Raw genomic sequence first — 18001 nt, 5'->3', positions numbered from 1 at the left:
GCATTTGCCCAACACGGGGACTTGAAATTCTGCTTTAGGAGTCAGATATGGCAGACACCACTAACTCAAGGATTGCCTACCTTCAGTCAGAATCTCTACCTCCATTGCCCCTGCAGATGGCCAGCAAAACCCATGCAGGATACAGAGAAGGTTCTGGAACCTTCATTTTCTCAAGGAGCCTCCCTCTCTGGAACTTCTTTTTCCTTGACCTTTCATATCATCTGGTTATATGCCAAGATGGTGCTTATTAACTTCTGCTTCAGAGATCACACTGCTTTATGGTGTGATCACACTGGTTCCCTCCTTCAGGAATCAGATCTTGTTTTTACGTCTTAGTGAGCATATGCCCAAGATTACCTTTGCCTTGATTTCCCTATAGAATGCTTAATTACCAGTTGAACTGCATGCAGATGGTCTATTGCAGTGTTTTTCAACTTTTTTTTTCTTTTTTTTTAATCTCTGGGCATACTTGAACTTGTAGTTAAACTTCCATGGCACACTTGAATTATGTTGTTCAAAAAAACGAATGTATTTACTGTGCTTTGAACTTCTTTTGAAAATAATCTAATTAATGTTCTTAAAATTTTTGCAGCGAAGCTCTTGAAAATCACTGGTCTATTGGAATAAGATGTTAATAAGTTAACAACCTGTTAAAAAGAGTTATAATAATGGTGTCTGTCTGGACATTGGAAAATGCCTATCAAAGCTGATCATTTTGACTTTGGCATAATTAATAGTGAGCTCACTGACAGCATTTGGCTCTGGGTCAGCACCCTCTGAGTGCTCCCCAATAAGGGATGGGGAACCTGTGGCCTTAAGGAAACTTGTGACCTACTCTGTTTTTAAGTTTAGCCTTTTGACTGAATCCAAATTTTACAGAACAGATTGTTTTATTAAAAGGGGTGCAGTGGAGAGAGATGAAGCTTTTCTTGCCTCCTTTGGTATTTAAAAAAGAACATCTTGAAATCAGATGTTCCCCAGCCCTGATAGGATTAATTCTGTTAACAGACCTTTCTCAGGTGCCTATCCCTGAGGGTAGTGCAAATAAAACAACAAAAAAACTCTCCTCTCCTAGAGGCTGGGCCGGTGACTCATGCCTATAATCCTAGCACTGTGGGAGCTAAGGCAGGGAGATTGCTTGAGCTCAAGAGCGAGATGCTCCTCCCCGTGCCCTCTCCCACCTCCCACCTCCCACCTCCTTCTCTACTAAAAGTATAAAAAACTGAGGTACAAAGATCGCTTGAGCCCAAGAGCTGGAGGTTGCTGTGAGCCATGACGCCATGGCACTCTACCCAGGGCAACAACTTGAGATTCCGTCAAACAAAACAGGGTGGCACCTGTGGCTCAAAGGAGTAGGGCCCCGGCCCCATATGCTGGAGGTGGCAGGTTCAAACCCAGCCCTGGCCAAAAACTGCAAAAAGCAAAACAAAACTCTTCTCTCCTTAGGGGGAGGAATTCAGATCCACAGAGGGAGAGAGACAGACAGAACTGACAGTTCTGCCAGTGTCTGGAACAACTATTATCTGACTTTATATCCATTTTTAGTCCTAATGAGTAGAATCTTCTAATAAAATGCCAATAGCCTTTTTAACTAAATAAGCTGCCTATGAAAGGATTGGAATTCGTATCAGTAGCTGAGTTTCTTTCTCTCATATTAACTTTAAGGGTGTTAGTAAGATAAGCCCTAGGCCAAGGTACTGGGGTGCTTTCCATTGATCTGTACTAAACCAGGAATAAGGATTGGCAGTTTCTCTTCTGTTTGTATACAGAGCAGATATCCGTGGGCTTATTTATGATCAAAGGGGCTTTCTGTCCCTAAAACAACCGTAAGACAGTGTCACAAACTTCCTGAGTCCATGGAAAGCTGTTTATGGTGCAAGAGAATTCCATTCTGGTTCACTTTTTAAAAACTAATTTCGGGCATACTATACAGAAAGTTAACAAACTTAAAAGGCAAATGACCAATTTCTTATCTAATGTCCATCTTATAGGTGGAAAGTAGTAGAGGATTTAAAATTGTAAGCCAAGCTTTTCTTAGAAATCCTACTGGCTGCTTCATAAACAGGATGAAGTTAGTTAAGATCATGAAGGTTGAAGCAGATGCTTTACTCATAGCACAGGGGGGCTTTTTCTGGAGCCCTTGTTTAATGTCCATTAGCTGCTGGACTCCTAGAGGCTGTTGATCAGACTGCTGTCATTATCCTCTACTTTTTTTCTGCTTCCTCTAGGTTGCTTTCTCAGTAAGAGCAGCTTCTAATTTTTTAAAAAATATTCCTTCTTTTAATCCCCCAGACCTGCATATTACAAATACTCTGCAAATATTTGTTAAAGTTTCTAATAGAAAGCAGACTAAGGGGGACCTATAGGTACTAAAGTTTTTGTGAAATTCTCTTGGCCTGAGTTCATAATTAAGAGAATTCTAGTGATAACTTGCAGAAGAAACTGGAGTAGTTTGCAATAAATATAGAAGCCATTGATTTAGAGCCTTTTTTGTATTGTTCCATAAATAAGATTTCATTTGTAAGCTCTCAAACGTGGACCTTGACATTTAGAATTGAGAGCTAGAAGAAAAAGCAAGAAAATTCACAGTAACATTTTAGCACCTTTTTTGGTGTTAATTTCTAAGATATTTTGCCTTAGGTCTGTTAACATGGCTTGAGAGTTCTGTTCCTTAGCTTTGAAGCAAATTTTCTCCGTGAATAGTGGTACTCTAGGAAGAAACCCCCAAAGAGATACTAACATATACTTTGTGTAAAATTCTTTTTATGTTTCACTGTTTTCTGTAGTGCTCTTCTTTCAGGTGTTAAATGGATTTATAAAAAGTGTTTGGTGGTTACCAAAATGGGTATATTTTGCCTATTGTGAAATCTGGTGTTGGTAGGTGTTGTATAAGAAGTGGTATTTGGGGCTCAGTGCCTGTAGCTAAGTGGTTAAGGTGCCGGCCACATACACCAAGGCTGGTGGGTTTGAACCCAACCCAGGCCAGCCAAACAATGACAGCTGCAACAAAAAAATAGCCAGGCTTTGTAGCAGGTGCTTGTGGTCCCAGCTATTTGGGAAGCTGAGGTAAGAGAATTGCTTACACCCAAGAGTTTGAGGTTGCAGTGAGCTGTGATGTCATAGCACTCTACTGAGGGCAACATAGTGAGACTCGATCTCCAAAAAAAAATGGTGTTAGGTGAGAGGTATAATTTTATATCATTCTTAAGAAGAGGCTCGGCGCCTGTGGCTCAAGCGGTTAAGGCGCCAGCCACGTACACCTAAGGTGGCGAGTTCAAATCCTCAGCCCGGGCCCGCCAAACAACAATGATGGCTGCAACCAAAAAATGGCCGGGCGTTGTGGCGGGTGCCTGTGGTCCCAGCTACTTGGGAGGCTGAGGCAGGAGACTCGCTTGAGCCCAGGAGTTGGAGGTTGCTGTGAGCTGTGATGCCATGGCACTCTACCCAGGGGATAGCTTAAGGCTCTGTCTCAAAAAAAAAAAAAAGAAGGAACAACACTGGTGAATTATGTCATATTTGTAGAGTACATTCCATAATCATAATATCCATAATTGTTAACACTTACATAATACTGGTACGGTAGTCTGTTGGGAAAAAGTAAAATCATTCCTTCTTTCCTATTTTACATCTGAAATATTTGTTATTTTCTTTCTTTCTTTCTTTTTTAGAGACAGAGTCTCACTTTGTTGCCCTTGGTAGAGTGCTGTGGCATCACAGCTCACAGCAACCTCCACTTCCTGGCCTTAGCCTCAGCCTCCCAACTAGCTGAGACTACAGGTGCTCGCCACAACGCCTGGCTATTTTTTGTTGTTGCAGTTTGACTAGGGCCAGGTTTGAACCCTCCACCCTCAGTATATGGGGCTGGCGCCCTACTCACTGAGCCACAGGCACCGCCCAGTTATTTTCTTTAATTATGACTTTTTACTACCTGATTCGAGTGTGGTGTGTGAGTCATGTGTGTCTACACTTATGTGTCTATATGTATATTGAGTGTAGGGTGAGTCATTGTGGTGATGGTGTAGCTTCTCAGCTCTTTATAAACTTTAAATTGTTGTCCTTTGATGTATTTCAATGAAGGATTTAAGAATTTGACCTATACTGGTCTTTTGATTGTTCTCCCATTTGCCCAGCTTGACCAAGAAGGCTGTAATTGATTTTTTCCTACAGAACGAAAATGAAAGCTGGTATTCCATTGAGTAGGGAATTCATACCTGTGTGAAAAATTAAATAATAGATCCATCAGACCATTTGTTTCTTCATACATTAAACTATTTATTTATTTATTTTTATCAAGGCAGAGTCTCACTTTGTTGCCCTTGATAGAATGCCGCAGCATCATAGCTCACAGCAACCTCTAAGTTGGGGGGCTCAAGTTGTCCTTTTTTTTTTTTTTTAGAGGTGGAGGTCTCGCTCTAGCTCAATCCGGTCTCAAACTCCTGAGCTCAGGCAATTCTTTCCAATCTGGGTATTTTGGCTCATACCTTCAATCCTAGCACTCTGGGAGGCCAAGGCCAGTGGATTGCTTGAGCTCAGGAGTTTGAGACCAGCCTGGGCAAGAGCAAGACTCCATCTCTACTAAAAATAGAAAAAGTAGCTGGGCATTGTGATGGGTACCTGAGTCCCACCTACTTGGGAGACTGAGGCCAGAGAATTGCTCAAGCCCGAGAGTTTGAGGTTGCTATGAGCTGTGTTACCACCACACTCTACCCAGGCTGACAGAGTGAGATATGTGTCTCAAATAAATAAAATAAACAAATAAATAAGCTTTCCAACAGACACTAAGTTACCCACATTTGTAATAAATATGAGCAAAGAGCAGAATTTGAATGCAATTTCTTGAACATCAGAGTTATGCTCTTTGTAGTATAATTTGCCACTTCCTAATATAAGTAATTTTAATTAATTGTTTCTAAAGGAAAGAATGAAATGGGATAACAAATTTGTATCATCATTTATTTAAATAGTTCAGAATTACCCTGTGTAGGTAGTGCTACATGCTAATTCAGAATTCAAGAAATTGGTCTAATCATCTTCAGTTAGAGGCTAAGACAGGCTTGATGTTCTCAGTGACTCTTCTCTTCTTGCGTTCAGATTCAGCAATCATCTTTGATCTTCGAAGGCTGGCCGTGGGTCAGACCTGGTGTTCCTAATATATGACCCTGAGACATAGTTGTTCTCAAGCAGAGGCATGGATACTCAAAGAGGACAAATAAAATGATAAAGATTTTTCTCCAGAACCAGTTCAATCTAACATTAATAACATAGCGTCATTTCAAAACATATTTGAGCATAGAATGTAGTCTAGTGTGAATATTACAGCAGGCTATGACCATATCTTTCTCTGTTCTGCTTCTATTGAAGGATGGTTATAGACAAAAGACTGAGCCCCTAGGTTCTTCATTAGAGCGGTTTCATTGAGATAAAATTCATCCATCATAGAATTCACCCATTTAAACTATACACAATTCAAAAGACGTTTAGTACATTCACAGAATTATCTGACCATCATAGCTTCTAATTTTTATTTTTATTTATTTATTTTTTTTTTGTAATTTTTGGCCAGGGCTAGGTTTGAACCTACCACTTCTGGCATATGGGGCCAGCACCCTACACCTTTGAGCCACAGGTGCTGCCCATAACTTCTAATTTTTGAAATTGCTTTTATTATTGCTTTACTTCATTTCTATTGACTATAAATTCAGGTAAGAAAACAATCATAATCATAAAGAAATTGGATTGAGCCTTATTTTCTGATTCAATTTTATCTAATCAAAGTCCATAACTTCCCCCTTTCGGTTCTAGTTACAAAAAGCTTCCTTGACTTTCATGAGAAATATTTGCTTACAAGAATGTTAGGCTGATTTTCATCTGTGGCAGCGACAAAGAGAAGCTTTGGAATGTGAAATCCACTTCCTCATAATGTAGTTCTTTAAGTTTTTTTGCAAGAGACAAACTATGAAGGAGAAACCAAAGAATAAACCTGGTTAATACTTACTAAGTGTACCTTCCTCAAATTAAAAAACAAAAACAAATTCACTGATAACCATATAGAGCCATTTTGAGCCTTAAGTCACTAAGGAAATCAAACTCAAGGTCTGAAATTCAGAAAGCCAGATAGAGACCTCCTCTTTTATTAGTTTTACATTCGGAAGTCACTGGAGGATCATAATATACATTATTCACCCATGCAAACACTCAACATATGAAAAGCAACTTTTGTTTCAAAGCACAAGTTGTACCTTTAATTCACTTAATGGGAATTAAACTCCCCCCTTTGGGAAGTGCGAATTTATTATCCCCATATCTGGTGGTTAAAAAAAAGGCAACAGACACATTAATCCAAGTCCCATGCTCCGAGTGAGAGCTAGTCAGCAGCTGACATTATAGGAAGGTGTGGGTTTCCTGCTCTGTGGCTGGGCATGTCCACTGTAGTTACCATCCTTTGGTTTCCATCCATTGTCTTACAAGCTGTGGTATCTGTACAAGAGTGAGTATACCAGACTAATACTGGGATAGCATTAGATTCTTCTTGTCACATCATTTCTCTCATGTATGTGCCTTTGCACTTGCTATTTCTTCAGCCAAAATTGCATTAACCACTTTCCCCACCCCCTCTCCTTCCTATCTCAGCCTAAAAGCCACCTCTCTGGGAGTCCTCCCAACGTCCTCATGCAGAGCAGCCCAGGGCTTGCTCTGTCCATGTATGTCCCATACTCTGTATTAACCAGGTCAGGGCAGTTTTCTTAGTGTGCTGTTAAGTACACACTCACCTCTTATCAGTTTACCATTAGACTGGGAGCTCCTTGAGAGCAAGGACTAAGTTACTTTTCTGCCTCCCCTTCCATAGTACCTGGCATGGGTTTCGTGGTTTTCTTAAATTCTCCACGAGTGTCTCAAAAGATTGCCTTAGGGATGGTAGCGATTACATAATTTCATTGCTCTGTCTCCTCAAAGCCAAGGACAACAGTGAGAAGTCTCCTTCAACAGCCAACCTTTAGCCAAAAACACAGCCACTGGGTGACATGGAGTAGAGAAAAAGATTTGGAGATGACATGTGCTATTAGTTCTTTCACTTAATTAACTCAGGGAGGTCATTTAATCTTTTTGTGCGTCAGGTTTCCTTCTATTATTGGGCAATAGCAATGCCTAGATCACTGATTATTGTGCAAATCTGTGGAGCTCTTACATAGGAAAGCAGTTTACAAACTGTAAAGCACAGTGAACGTGAGAAATACAGAGGGGAGGCAGTGTAATCTGTCAGAAAGAACATGTGTTTTGGCCTTAGATAGAATTTTAAATCCAGACTTCACTCCTAGCTATTTAACTTCCACAGTTTAACTTCTGTGAATCTGTTTTCCTCATGTTCCAAGGGTAAATAACACTTTTGGCAGCTTGGAGTAATGTCGTGAAGGTTAAGTGAAATTCAGGCAGTGTTTCCACTTGAGTTCCATCTGTGTACATTCAACTTTTTTTCAGCCTGAGCTTTTGAACATCTCATGCTCCTGTCTCTGTGCCTTCTGTCCTGTTACCCCAGGGAGAGCGGACTCCTTGTCTTGGGCCAGAGAGATGGATGGCGAGGGGAGACCACCAGAGAAGGGGACAGGCTTTGCTGTCCTGTGACCCGGCCATCCTAGATGTGCCTTGGGGCAGGGCAGAGGCAGAGCCTCACTGTTGTCACAGCACATTCCCAGGGTAGCTATTTTTCTGTAGTTTCTTTTACCCTTTTTTTTTTTTTGAAACTTTTTATTAAAATGAAAGCATGAATACCAAAAAAGACACAGCCTCAGTGTACAGACCACATTTTACAAATTGAACACACAGCAGATCATTCTTATTGCCGCTTAATATTCCATTTTTTAAAGTATACCATGTTTTATATTTTTCCATTCTGCTCTTGATAAGCATTTTGGACAGCTTCCAGTTTAGGGCTGTTACAGGTCATGCTGCTACAAACATTCTTATACGTTCTTTAATGAATGCACACACATGTTTCTCTCCATTATGTACTTAGAGTGGAACTGCTGTTTTACAGAGTTTGCATATGTTCAGTTTTAGTAGATAATACCAAATATTTCCCAGTACAGTTATACAAATTTACACTCTCACCAGCAGTGTTTAAGAGTCCAATTGCTCCTGCATCCTCTCAACACTTACTATTGTTTGTCTTTAATTTGGGGAATTCTGGGGGATTTTATAATGGAAACGGAAATGGAAATGGAACCCTTTGGCTAGATGCAAAGACTCATGCCTGTAATCCTAGCACTCTGGGAGGCCCAGGCAGGTGGATCGTTTGAGCTCATGAGTTCAAGACCAGCCTGAGCAAGAGTAAGACCCTATCTCTAAAAATAGCTGGGCATTGTGGTAGGCCCTGTAATCCCCACTACTTAGGAAGCTGAGGCAAGGGGATCACATGAGGCCAAGAGTTTGAGGTTGCTGTGAGCTACAATGCCATGGCACTCAACCCAGGGCAACAAAGTGAGACTCTGTCTCAAAAACAAAAAAAAGAAAAGAAATGGAACCATTTCCTTGGTTTCCCCAAATCTGAAACTAAAAATTTTTAGGAATGTAGTCTGTACCAAAAAAAAGAGGATTCTATCAGATGTAAAGCTCCTAGAGCAGTCTCAGTATACTGGCAACAACAAGTATAATGGGCAATGACAAGTAACATTGTTATTACTGGCACTAAATGCCTTCTGTGTTCTTTAGGGATGGGAGTAGGGATGGTGGATGCAAAGGGAAATAAGACCTATTCTCTGCCCACCAGTAGATCAAGATCTAGTTGAAGAGGCCAGGCGCGGTGGCTCACACCCATAATCCTAGCACTCTGGGAGGCCAAGGCAGGTGGATTGCTTGAGCTCAGGAGTTTGAGACCAGTCTGAACAAGAGCAAGATTCATCTCTGCTAAAAATAGAGAAACTAGGTGGGTGCCTGATGCCCTGGTTATTCAGGAGGCTGAGGCAAGAGGATTGCTTGAGCCAAAGAGTTTGAGTTTGCCATGAGCTTTGATATCACAGCACTCTACCCAGGGTTACAGAGTGAGATTCTGTCTCTAAAATAAATAAAATGTACTTTTAAAAAAAGATCTAGTTGAAGAGACTGGGATTAGAAACATTGTTATTAGACAATATAATAGGAATTTGAAGGAAAAGATAGTGCTTGAATTGGGACTTAAGGAATAAAGAAGAGCTCAACAGAAATGAAAAAGAAGGGCTGGAGGAAAGGGAGAGGGCACAAAACCCTTGGTGGGGGGTGGAGTAGACCATGTACTGGAGGAGAGGGGCTCGTGTGAGGTTGGAGTCGGTGCGTGCTCTTCTGCTTGCAGGGAGTGTGGGGCCCAAGCTGGGAGCTGTGTGTGAAGTTACCTGCTCTACTGCTGTGCTCTCTGCTACTACTTTCTTTCCTTTTTTCTTCACTGGGAAAATGATCAGCCTTTTCTCTCTTGGGAACAAAGCCTCCTCCAAGTACAAAATGCCCGAAAACCACCATTGAAACTTTGACAGCTGCAAAATATGGCTGGTTACAGGGATCCCACAATTTATCTGCTGTTTGGTCCTCTATTTTATGCTGAAATCTAGTTTAGAGTTTTTATTCTTAGACAGGTCCAGTTTGCTTTGTGGTGGCCATTCAGTTTAATACAAGGTTGTTCTGCTCAGTGCCATACATATGCAGTTAATAAATGGGCTAAAGGAATTTTTATGATGCTGAAGATGGTGATCAAGATCTCAAAGATTATTTTTTTGATTGAGCACCCACTGTGTGTCAGGCATGGGACATATAAATCAAGGAAGGAAGATGGATGTGGTGTCTGTCCCCACTGAGTTATAAGCTAGCGGGAGATTTAACAAGTGAACACAGTATGATGAAGGCTGTGGTGGGTGGAGGGTCAGAGCCGTGGGAGAGGCACCTCACCAGAAGGGGACCAGGGGAGGCTTTCTGGGAAGGGCCACAGAGACCAGAGAGGCCAGTGAAGGGCAAGTTTGGGAAGTATTCAAAGCAGAAGAAACAAAGTGTACGAGGGGATGGACACAAGGGAGAGAATAGTTTCTTAGGGATCCTGGAAAAAGTTAGGACATAGAGCCCAGGGAGTCTGGAGAGGAGAGGAGTGGAGTTTTAGCCAAAAGAACTATAGAAATGGAAGATGGATTGGAGGTCATTAACCACAGTACAAGGGACAAGTAACCCATGTTCTTAGTATATAGTAACTTTCAAAACTCACTATTCCCTCAACCCTCCAACCCAAACATTCTGGCTTCTCTGGAACCCAGTGCAACTACCATTATGTGTCACTTGACCACAGGGTTGCCTTCTGAGAAATGCCTCATTTGATGATTTCATCACTGTGGGGAACATCATAGAGGATGCTTACACAGACGTAGATGGTGTATATATTTTTATTTATATATTTTTTTCATATGGAAAACCAAATGCCCTAGCACCATTAGTGAATATCAGTCATTCCTCCTACTTAATCTGCAATGCCGGTATCTAGTGCAGGATGTCAGATTTCTGTACATGCTTCGTTACTATCTCCCAGGACTACCAGTGTGCGTGCAGTCCAGTGTGGACCGGAAACAACGCTATTGTGCAGTGCGTGACTGTGGTTGAAGAGTGAAGAAAAATCTGATGAGAAATATATATTATGGCCAGGCCCAGTAGCTCTCACCTATAATCCTAGCAATCGGGGAGGCTGAGGCGGGTGGATTGCTTGAGCTCAGGAGTTCAAGACCAGCCTGAGCAAGAGGGAGATCCCGTCTCTACTAAAAGTTGGAAAAAACTAGCTGAGTCTGTAGCCCCAGCTACTCAGGAGGCTAAGACAGGAGCCCAGGAGTTTGAGATTGCTGTGAGCTATGATGCCATAGCACTCTACCCAGGATGACAGAGTGAGACTCTGTCTCAAAAAAAAAGGGAGGGGGGAATGTTATGTGCAGAAAAACCTATTTTTTTTCTATTCCCCATGCAAATAGCCCTTTTAAGACCATGGTCTGTGAGTGTGGCCATATTTCCTTGGCTAGACATAAACTTATATGAGGTGTATTCTCCAGTCTCTGTCCATGAAATAAGAGTCATTCTGTAACCTGTGGCTCAGTGCTGTGTTTTGTGGGTTCTAGGTAGGGACTGAAGAGTAGAGATGATCTGGGGTTGAGCGATTTCTCATTTGGTTTGGGGTGCTGTGATTTCTGTAGCCTTTCTCCCTGTTTAAATTCATAAGCCAATCATGAAACCAAAACCCACACAAGATACAGGAGCTCAGAATAAAAGGGGTTCATGCAGAGATGTTAATCTTCCTCTTCCCCTACTAGGGTGCAAATATTTAATTTCGTTGGTAATTTTTTTACAAAGACTAGATACTAGCCATTTCATACTTAATCCCTGAAGTCTGGGCATGTAGTTTCTAACAATTTATAATAGGCTTGTGTCTACCTGTTTACTTAAGAGATAGTTCACTTAAAAACTAACTACAAATGTAGGAGTTGCTATTATAATTGAATAAAATTTTATTGTATTTTATTAATAAATATTATGTACTTATTCTGTATAGGAATGGATATATATGGAATGGTTCACAAAAAATAACTGGTCCTTGTTTTGAGAAACTTAATTTAAAACAGAGAGACAGCACACATGTGTGTACGCAGAATCAAAGGACTATAGTGTCACCTCTCTCCTCGTCATCCAAGAAAAAATGCTAGTCATCAGTCACAGCACTGTTTTCTACTGAAGCCAGACTCAGCCCAAAATTCTCAACACAGTATTTCAGGCAACTTTTACATGAATAGATAAAAAAAAAAAAAATCTATCTTTTACCCTTTGTCTGAAAAACTAAACATACTCTCAAAATTTGGGGGTCCTTGCCTTGCCTCCATTTTGTCTTTTATTAGTTTTTTATTATTTATTTATTTTGTTGGGGGGGAGACAAAGTCTCACTGTGTCACCCTCAGTAGAGTACTATGGCATCAGAGCTCACAGCAACCTCCAACTCTTGGGGTTAAGCGATTCTCTTGCCTCAGCCTCCCAAGTAGCTGGGACTACAGGTGCCCGCCACAATGCCTGGCTATTGTTTTGTTGCAGTTGTCATTGTTGTTTAACAGGCCTGGGCTGGATTCGAACCCACCAGCCCTGGTGAATATGACCAGCACCCTAAGCACTGAGCTACGGGCACTGAGCTTTTTATTAGTTTTTTAAATAAATAAGTCATTTTATATATGAATTTTGAAACCTCAAGAACCTCTCAAGAGAACAGAATGTGGTAATTTTGTTTAATTCAAAAGATAAACATTTGGTTCAGGTACACAATTATAGGAGCCTGTTCCCATTATTTGCCACTGTAGTCATTGTGGTTTCTCTTAGTTCTTTCAGAATGATTGTCCTTGTACTTATAATTTCAATAAATTAGTTTCAGTACTATAAAGTTGCCAACTGGTAGTAAATGGTGACCACATTTTCAAGTGTCCTGGCATTAGGGCTCCTTGCATTGCTTCTAGAGTCTCCTGCTTTGGTAGAGTTCAAGGTCTTACTGGCCCTGACTTCTACAGCGTCACCATCACTGATTATTTCAGAAGCAGGTCATTGGCCCTCTTCTCAATTCGCATGCTTTCCATTGGCACTGCATGAAAGGCCAGAGTTTCAGCTACATATATTGATAAATCTCAAGTACTTATACTAAGATACCTCTTAAACTCTAGACCCTTAATTATCTTTTTTTAAGCCAATAAATCTTTAGTTACGAATTGTTTATGTGGGTGACGTTTATAGCTCAGTCAGTAGGGCGCCAGCCACATGCACTGAGGCTGGCAGGTCTGAACCTGGCCTGGGCCAGCTAAAACAGCTGCAACAACAACAGTTTTTTTAAAAAGCTGGGTGTTGTGGTGGCACCTGTAGTCCCAGCTACTTAGGAGGCTGAGGCAAGAAAATCACTTAAGCCCAAGAGTTGGAGGTTGCTATGAGCTGTGAAGGCCTCAGCACTCTACCCAGGGTATAGTCAGACTCTTGTCTCAAAAAAAAATTAAAAAAAAGAATTGTTCGGCGGCACCTATGGCTCAAAAGGATAGAGCACTGGCCCTATATGCCGGAGGCAGGTTCAAACCCAGCCTTGGCCCAAAAAAAAAAAAAGAATTGTACATGTGATTTCTAAAGGCTGGAGTCACTAAAGATCTGCCTTCAAGATAGCTTGTTTAGTATTACAGATCTTCAGTCCACAGGTATCCTGTCAGCCCAGAAATTACTTGCTACAATTCTTTTTCTTTTATCTCCTCTTGAATATATGGATATACTAATGAAAACTTAAATTCTCTACCAAAGATCTTTCGGATCTAATTTCTTCAAGCAAGTTACTTTAGGGTCATTTTTAGAGTAGATCAATCTGCCTGGTTCTCAATTTTGACACCCTCTTAGAATAAAATGAATGAGTGTAAATCGTATTAGTTCCTACAGATAAAGTACCCAGACTTAGAAAGGCTGCCTGAAATATTTCCAGTTGTTACAAAAACCTAAATCTAGGTTTAGTGTTCAGATTTATAAGTATTATAGCCACATTCATCTCTGTCATAGACCCTTAATTTTCAATTGCCCATGGGACACTTCCATCACAGGTGACTGGTACAAACAGCTAACAAATTCTTGTGACCAGAGAGTGTGCTAAGAGCCTTACAATCATTATGCCTACAGTATACATGGGAAATGCAAGGCTTAGAGAATCACACCATTAGTAAGTGGTAGAACAAAGTCTGGAATAGGCTGTCTAGAGTTTCACAGGATACACAGACACTTCAGTTTGGGCTTATACAAAATAGGAGTCAACCCATCCTTGTACCCCAGAACTTTGGTCTTAACCTTAAATCAGTCCGGTGCACAACAAAGGCCACTCTGCTGTCACCCTTCAAGGTCGTTAAGTACCCACGATAGACTTTGAGCAAGCTGTGGTTATTTCTTACCTAGAACATAATTTCTTGCTCACTTTTTGTCTCTTCTCTCGCACTGAGGAAAGAAAAGCTACTAGAAACAAATGACCAATTTTCTTATACCTGTTCCTTTTCATGTGTTTCCTACGACCATTAACTTGAATAAAAAGAGCTAGATGAGAAAACTGTAACTTGGAGCAGGAGAAGGATTTTTCTCATTTACTGTGTCTACTTGCTTCTCTGTAACACTGTCTTTTGTTTTCTTGTTTTCTAGGAATGTTTACCCTTGCAGAAGTTGCATCACTTAATGACATTCAGCCAACTTACCGAATCCTGAAACCATGGTGGGATGTGTTTATGGATTACCTGGCTGTTGTTATGCTGATGGTCGCCATCTTTGCGGGAACCATGCAACTTACCAAAGATCAGGTGGTCTGCTTGCCAGTATTGCCATCTCCTGTAAATTCAAAGGCACATACACCACCAGGAAATGCCGGTGTCACCTCTGACATCCCCAAGATAGAAGCAGCCACTGGCCAAGACCAAGATGGGCGGACAACGAGTGACAGTTCCTTTGGCACATCTGCTGTGACACCTGACATACCTCTCAGAGCCACATATCCTCGTACAGATTTCACAGTCCCAAATCAGGAGGCAAGGAAAGAGAAGAAAGATCCAACAGGCCGGAAAACAAACTTGGATTTTCAGCAATATGTATTTATTAATCAGATGTGTTACCATCTGGCCCTACCGTGGTATTCTAAATATTTCCCATACCTTGCTCTCATACACACTATTATTCTTATGGTCAGTAGCAATTTCTGGTTCAAATATCCCAAAACGTGCTCAAAAGTAGAACATTTTGTTTCAATATTGGGAAAGTGCTTTGAATCCCCTTGGACTACAAAAGCGCTGTCTGAGACAGCCTGTGAAGACTCAGAGGAAAACAAGCAGAGAATGACAGGTGCACAAACCCTACCAAAGCATGTGTCCACCAGCAGTGACGAAGGCAGCCCCAGTGCCAGTACTCCGATGATCAATAAAACTGGCTTCAAATTTTCAGCAGAGAAGCCCGTGATCGAAGTTCCCAGCATGACCATCCTGGATAAAAAAGACGGAGAACAGGCCAAAGCCCTGTTTGAGAAGGTCAGGAAGTTCCGTGCCCATGTGGAAGACAGTGACTTGATCTATAAGCTCTACGTGGTACAAACAGTTATCAAAACAGCCAAGTTCATTTTTATTCTCTGCTATACTGCGAACTTTGTCAATGCAATCAGCTTTGAGCACGTCTGCAAGCCGAAAGTTGAGCATCTGACTGGTTATGAGGTGTTTGAGTGTACCCACAATATGGCTTACATGCTGAAAAAGCTTCTCATCAGTTACATATCCATTATTTGTGTGTATGGCTTTATCTGCCTCTATACTCTCTTTTGGTTATTCAGGATACCTTTGAAGGAATATTCTTTTGAAAAGGTCAGAGAAGAGAGCAGTTTCAGCGACATTCCAGATGTCAAAAACGACTTTGCATTCCTTCTGCACATGGTAGACCAGTACGACCAGCTGTATTCCAAGCGTTTTGGTGTGTTCTTGTCAGAAGTCAGTGAAAATAAACTTAGGGAAATTAGTTTGAACCACGAGTGGACATTTGAAAAACTCAGGCAGCACGTCTCACGCAATGCCCAGGACAAGCAAGAGTTACATCTGTTCATGCTGTCGGGAGTGCCTGATGCCGTCTTCGACCTCACAGACTTGGATGTGTTGAAGCTTGAACTGATTCCAGAAGCTAAAATTCCTGCTAAGATTTCTCAAATGACGAATCTCCAAGAGCTCCACCTCTGCCACTGCCCTGCAAAAGTTGAACAGACTGCTTTCAGCTTTCTTCGCGATCACTTGAGATGCCTTCATGTGAAGTTCACCGATGTGGCTGAAATCCCTGCCTGGGTGTATTTGCTCAAAAACCTTCGGGAGTTGTACTTGATAGGCAACTTGAACTCTGAAAACAATAAGATGATAGGACTTGAATCTCTCCGAGAGTTACGGCACCTTAAGATTCTCCACGTGAAGAGCAATTTGACCAAAGTTCCCTCCAACATTACAGATGTGGCGCCACATCTCACAAAGTTAGTCATTCATAATGACGGCACTAAACTCTTGGTACTGAACAGCCTTAAGAAAATGATGAATGTCGCCGAGCTGGAACTCCAGAACTGTGAACTAGAGAGAATTCCACATGCTATTTTCAGCCTCTCTAATTTACAGGAACTCGATTTAAAGTCCAATAACATACGCACAATTGAGGAAATCATCAGTTTCCAGCATTTGAAACGACTGACTTGTTTAAAATTATGGCATAACAAAATTGTCACCATTCCTCCCTCCATCACCCATGTCAAAAATCTGGAGTCACTTTATTTCTCTAACAACAAGCTCGAATCCTTACCGGTGGCAGTATTTAGTTTACAGAAACTCAGATGCTTAGATGTAAGCTACAACAACATTTCCCTGATTCCAATAGAAATAGGATTGCTTCAGAACCTGCAGCATTTGCATATCACGGGGAACAAAGTGGACATTCTGCCAAAACAATTGTTTAAATGTGTCAAGTTGAGGACTTTGAATCTGGGGCAAAACTGCATCGCCTCCCTCCCAGAGAAGATCGGTCAGCTCTCCCAGCTCACTCAGCTGGAGCTGAAGGGGAACTGCTTGGACCGCCTGCCAGCCCAGCTGGGCCAGTGTCGGATGCTCAAGAAAAGCGGGCTTGTTGTGGAAGATCACCTTTTTGACACCCTGCCACTCGAAGTCAAAGAAGCATTGAACCAAGACATAAATGTTCCCTTTGCAAATGGGATTTAAACTGAGATAATGGGTGCACAGCCATGTGCAGGAACAACTTCCTAGATTGCAAACGCTCACATACAAGTTATTGCAAGATGATGCATTTTAGGAGTAGATACATCTTTTAAAATAAAACAGAGAGGATGCATAGAAGGCTGATAGAAGACATAACTGAATGTTCAACGGTCGTAGGGTTTTAAGTCATTCATTTCCAAATCTTTTTTCTTTTTTTCTTTTGGGGAAAGGGAAGGAAAAATTATAATCACTAATCTTGGTTCTTTTTAAATTGTTTGTAACTTGGATGCTGCCGCTACTGAATGTTTACAAATTGCTTGCCTGCTAAAGTAAATGATTAAATTGACATTTTCTTACTATTTCACCTTTTTTGAGGTGTCTTTATTTACTTTGTTTAATTGGTGCAATATTGCTTTAACTCAGACCACTAAAGACAGATATATCAGGTCCAAATTTGTAAATTTAAATTTGCTAAAATATTGATTTCTTTCCTGTTTTAATTTAAAGCACCTCAAACAAGCACTTATAATATTTAATGGCACTACTGCTGCTTCTGAGACTCCCATGTTAGAGATTTGTAGTTTTGAAGACCTGGAATGCAGTAAAGGTATGTGGATTGTTGGGGGACTGAATTGTTTTGTTGGGGTTTTTTGCTTGGTTTGGTTTGGTTTTTTGTTAAAGAATAAATAATAAGAAACACTAACAAATCCCTTAATAACCGTTTTTCTTTTCTCCTATAGTTTCGAGTTCTGACTATAATGGCACCGTTTTCTACTAACGATATAGGGTCGCCAATAAATAGAAAAGGTTTTTTAAAAATAAATTTAATTACAACCACAATAAAACTTTTAATGATTTATTGATTAACCCAGTAACTTTCGATATCACCATTTGGAAGATAACACAAAATCAAAGTAAGTATTATTTAATTTTTTACCTTTTCACTGTTGTGATAGTGCGGGAAAAACAGCACTTCTGTTTCATGGAGCTGGAAAACTCTAACTTTCCCTATTTATTTTAGTGACAAGCTGTATTTCCTGTGTTTGTGTGCAGCTAAAAGGGGTCACGTCCAGGGAAATGTTGGCCGAATACATTTTTTAGGTGGCAGTTGGCCTTTATCTAGCTTACAAAGTGTCTAAATCAGTCTCAAAAAAATTAAAGAAATTCCTGCCACTTATTTAGCTATTAGTTGGCAGATATTTCATAGGCCTTCTTCAGGGGTGTTTTTTTCAAGAGAAGAAAAATGTATGGCA

At 40.8% G+C, this 18001-nt stretch overlaps 1 protein-coding gene across 2 annotated transcripts in view; it reads left to right on the top strand.

Annotated features, from left to right (window-relative positions):
* LRRC8D (leucine rich repeat containing 8 VRAC subunit D) overlaps nt 1–17109 on the top strand; it is a 109586-nt gene extending 92477 nt beyond the window's left edge. For both annotated transcript variants that reach the window (XM_023509795.1, XM_023509794.1), the window contains exon 3: nt 14173–17109. In XM_023509795.1, coding sequence (XP_023365563.1) covers nt 14175–16751 — 2577 coding nt within the window. In that variant the 5' untranslated portion in view covers nt 14173–14174 and the 3' untranslated portion in view covers nt 16752–17109. The remainder of the gene's footprint in view (nt 1–14172) is intronic.
* Nucleotides 17110–18001: the final 892 nt, after the last annotated feature.

This window comes from Otolemur garnettii, unplaced genomic scaffold (genome assembly GCF_000181295.1).
Source record: "Otolemur garnettii isolate 467f Iridium unplaced genomic scaffold, OtoGar3 scaffold00010, whole genome shotgun sequence".
Lineage (NCBI taxonomy): Eukaryota > Metazoa > Chordata > Mammalia > Primates > Galagidae > Otolemur > Otolemur garnettii.
The sequence above is the reverse complement of the archived record's forward strand: the minus strand, read 5'-3'. Positions and strand labels throughout refer to the sequence as shown.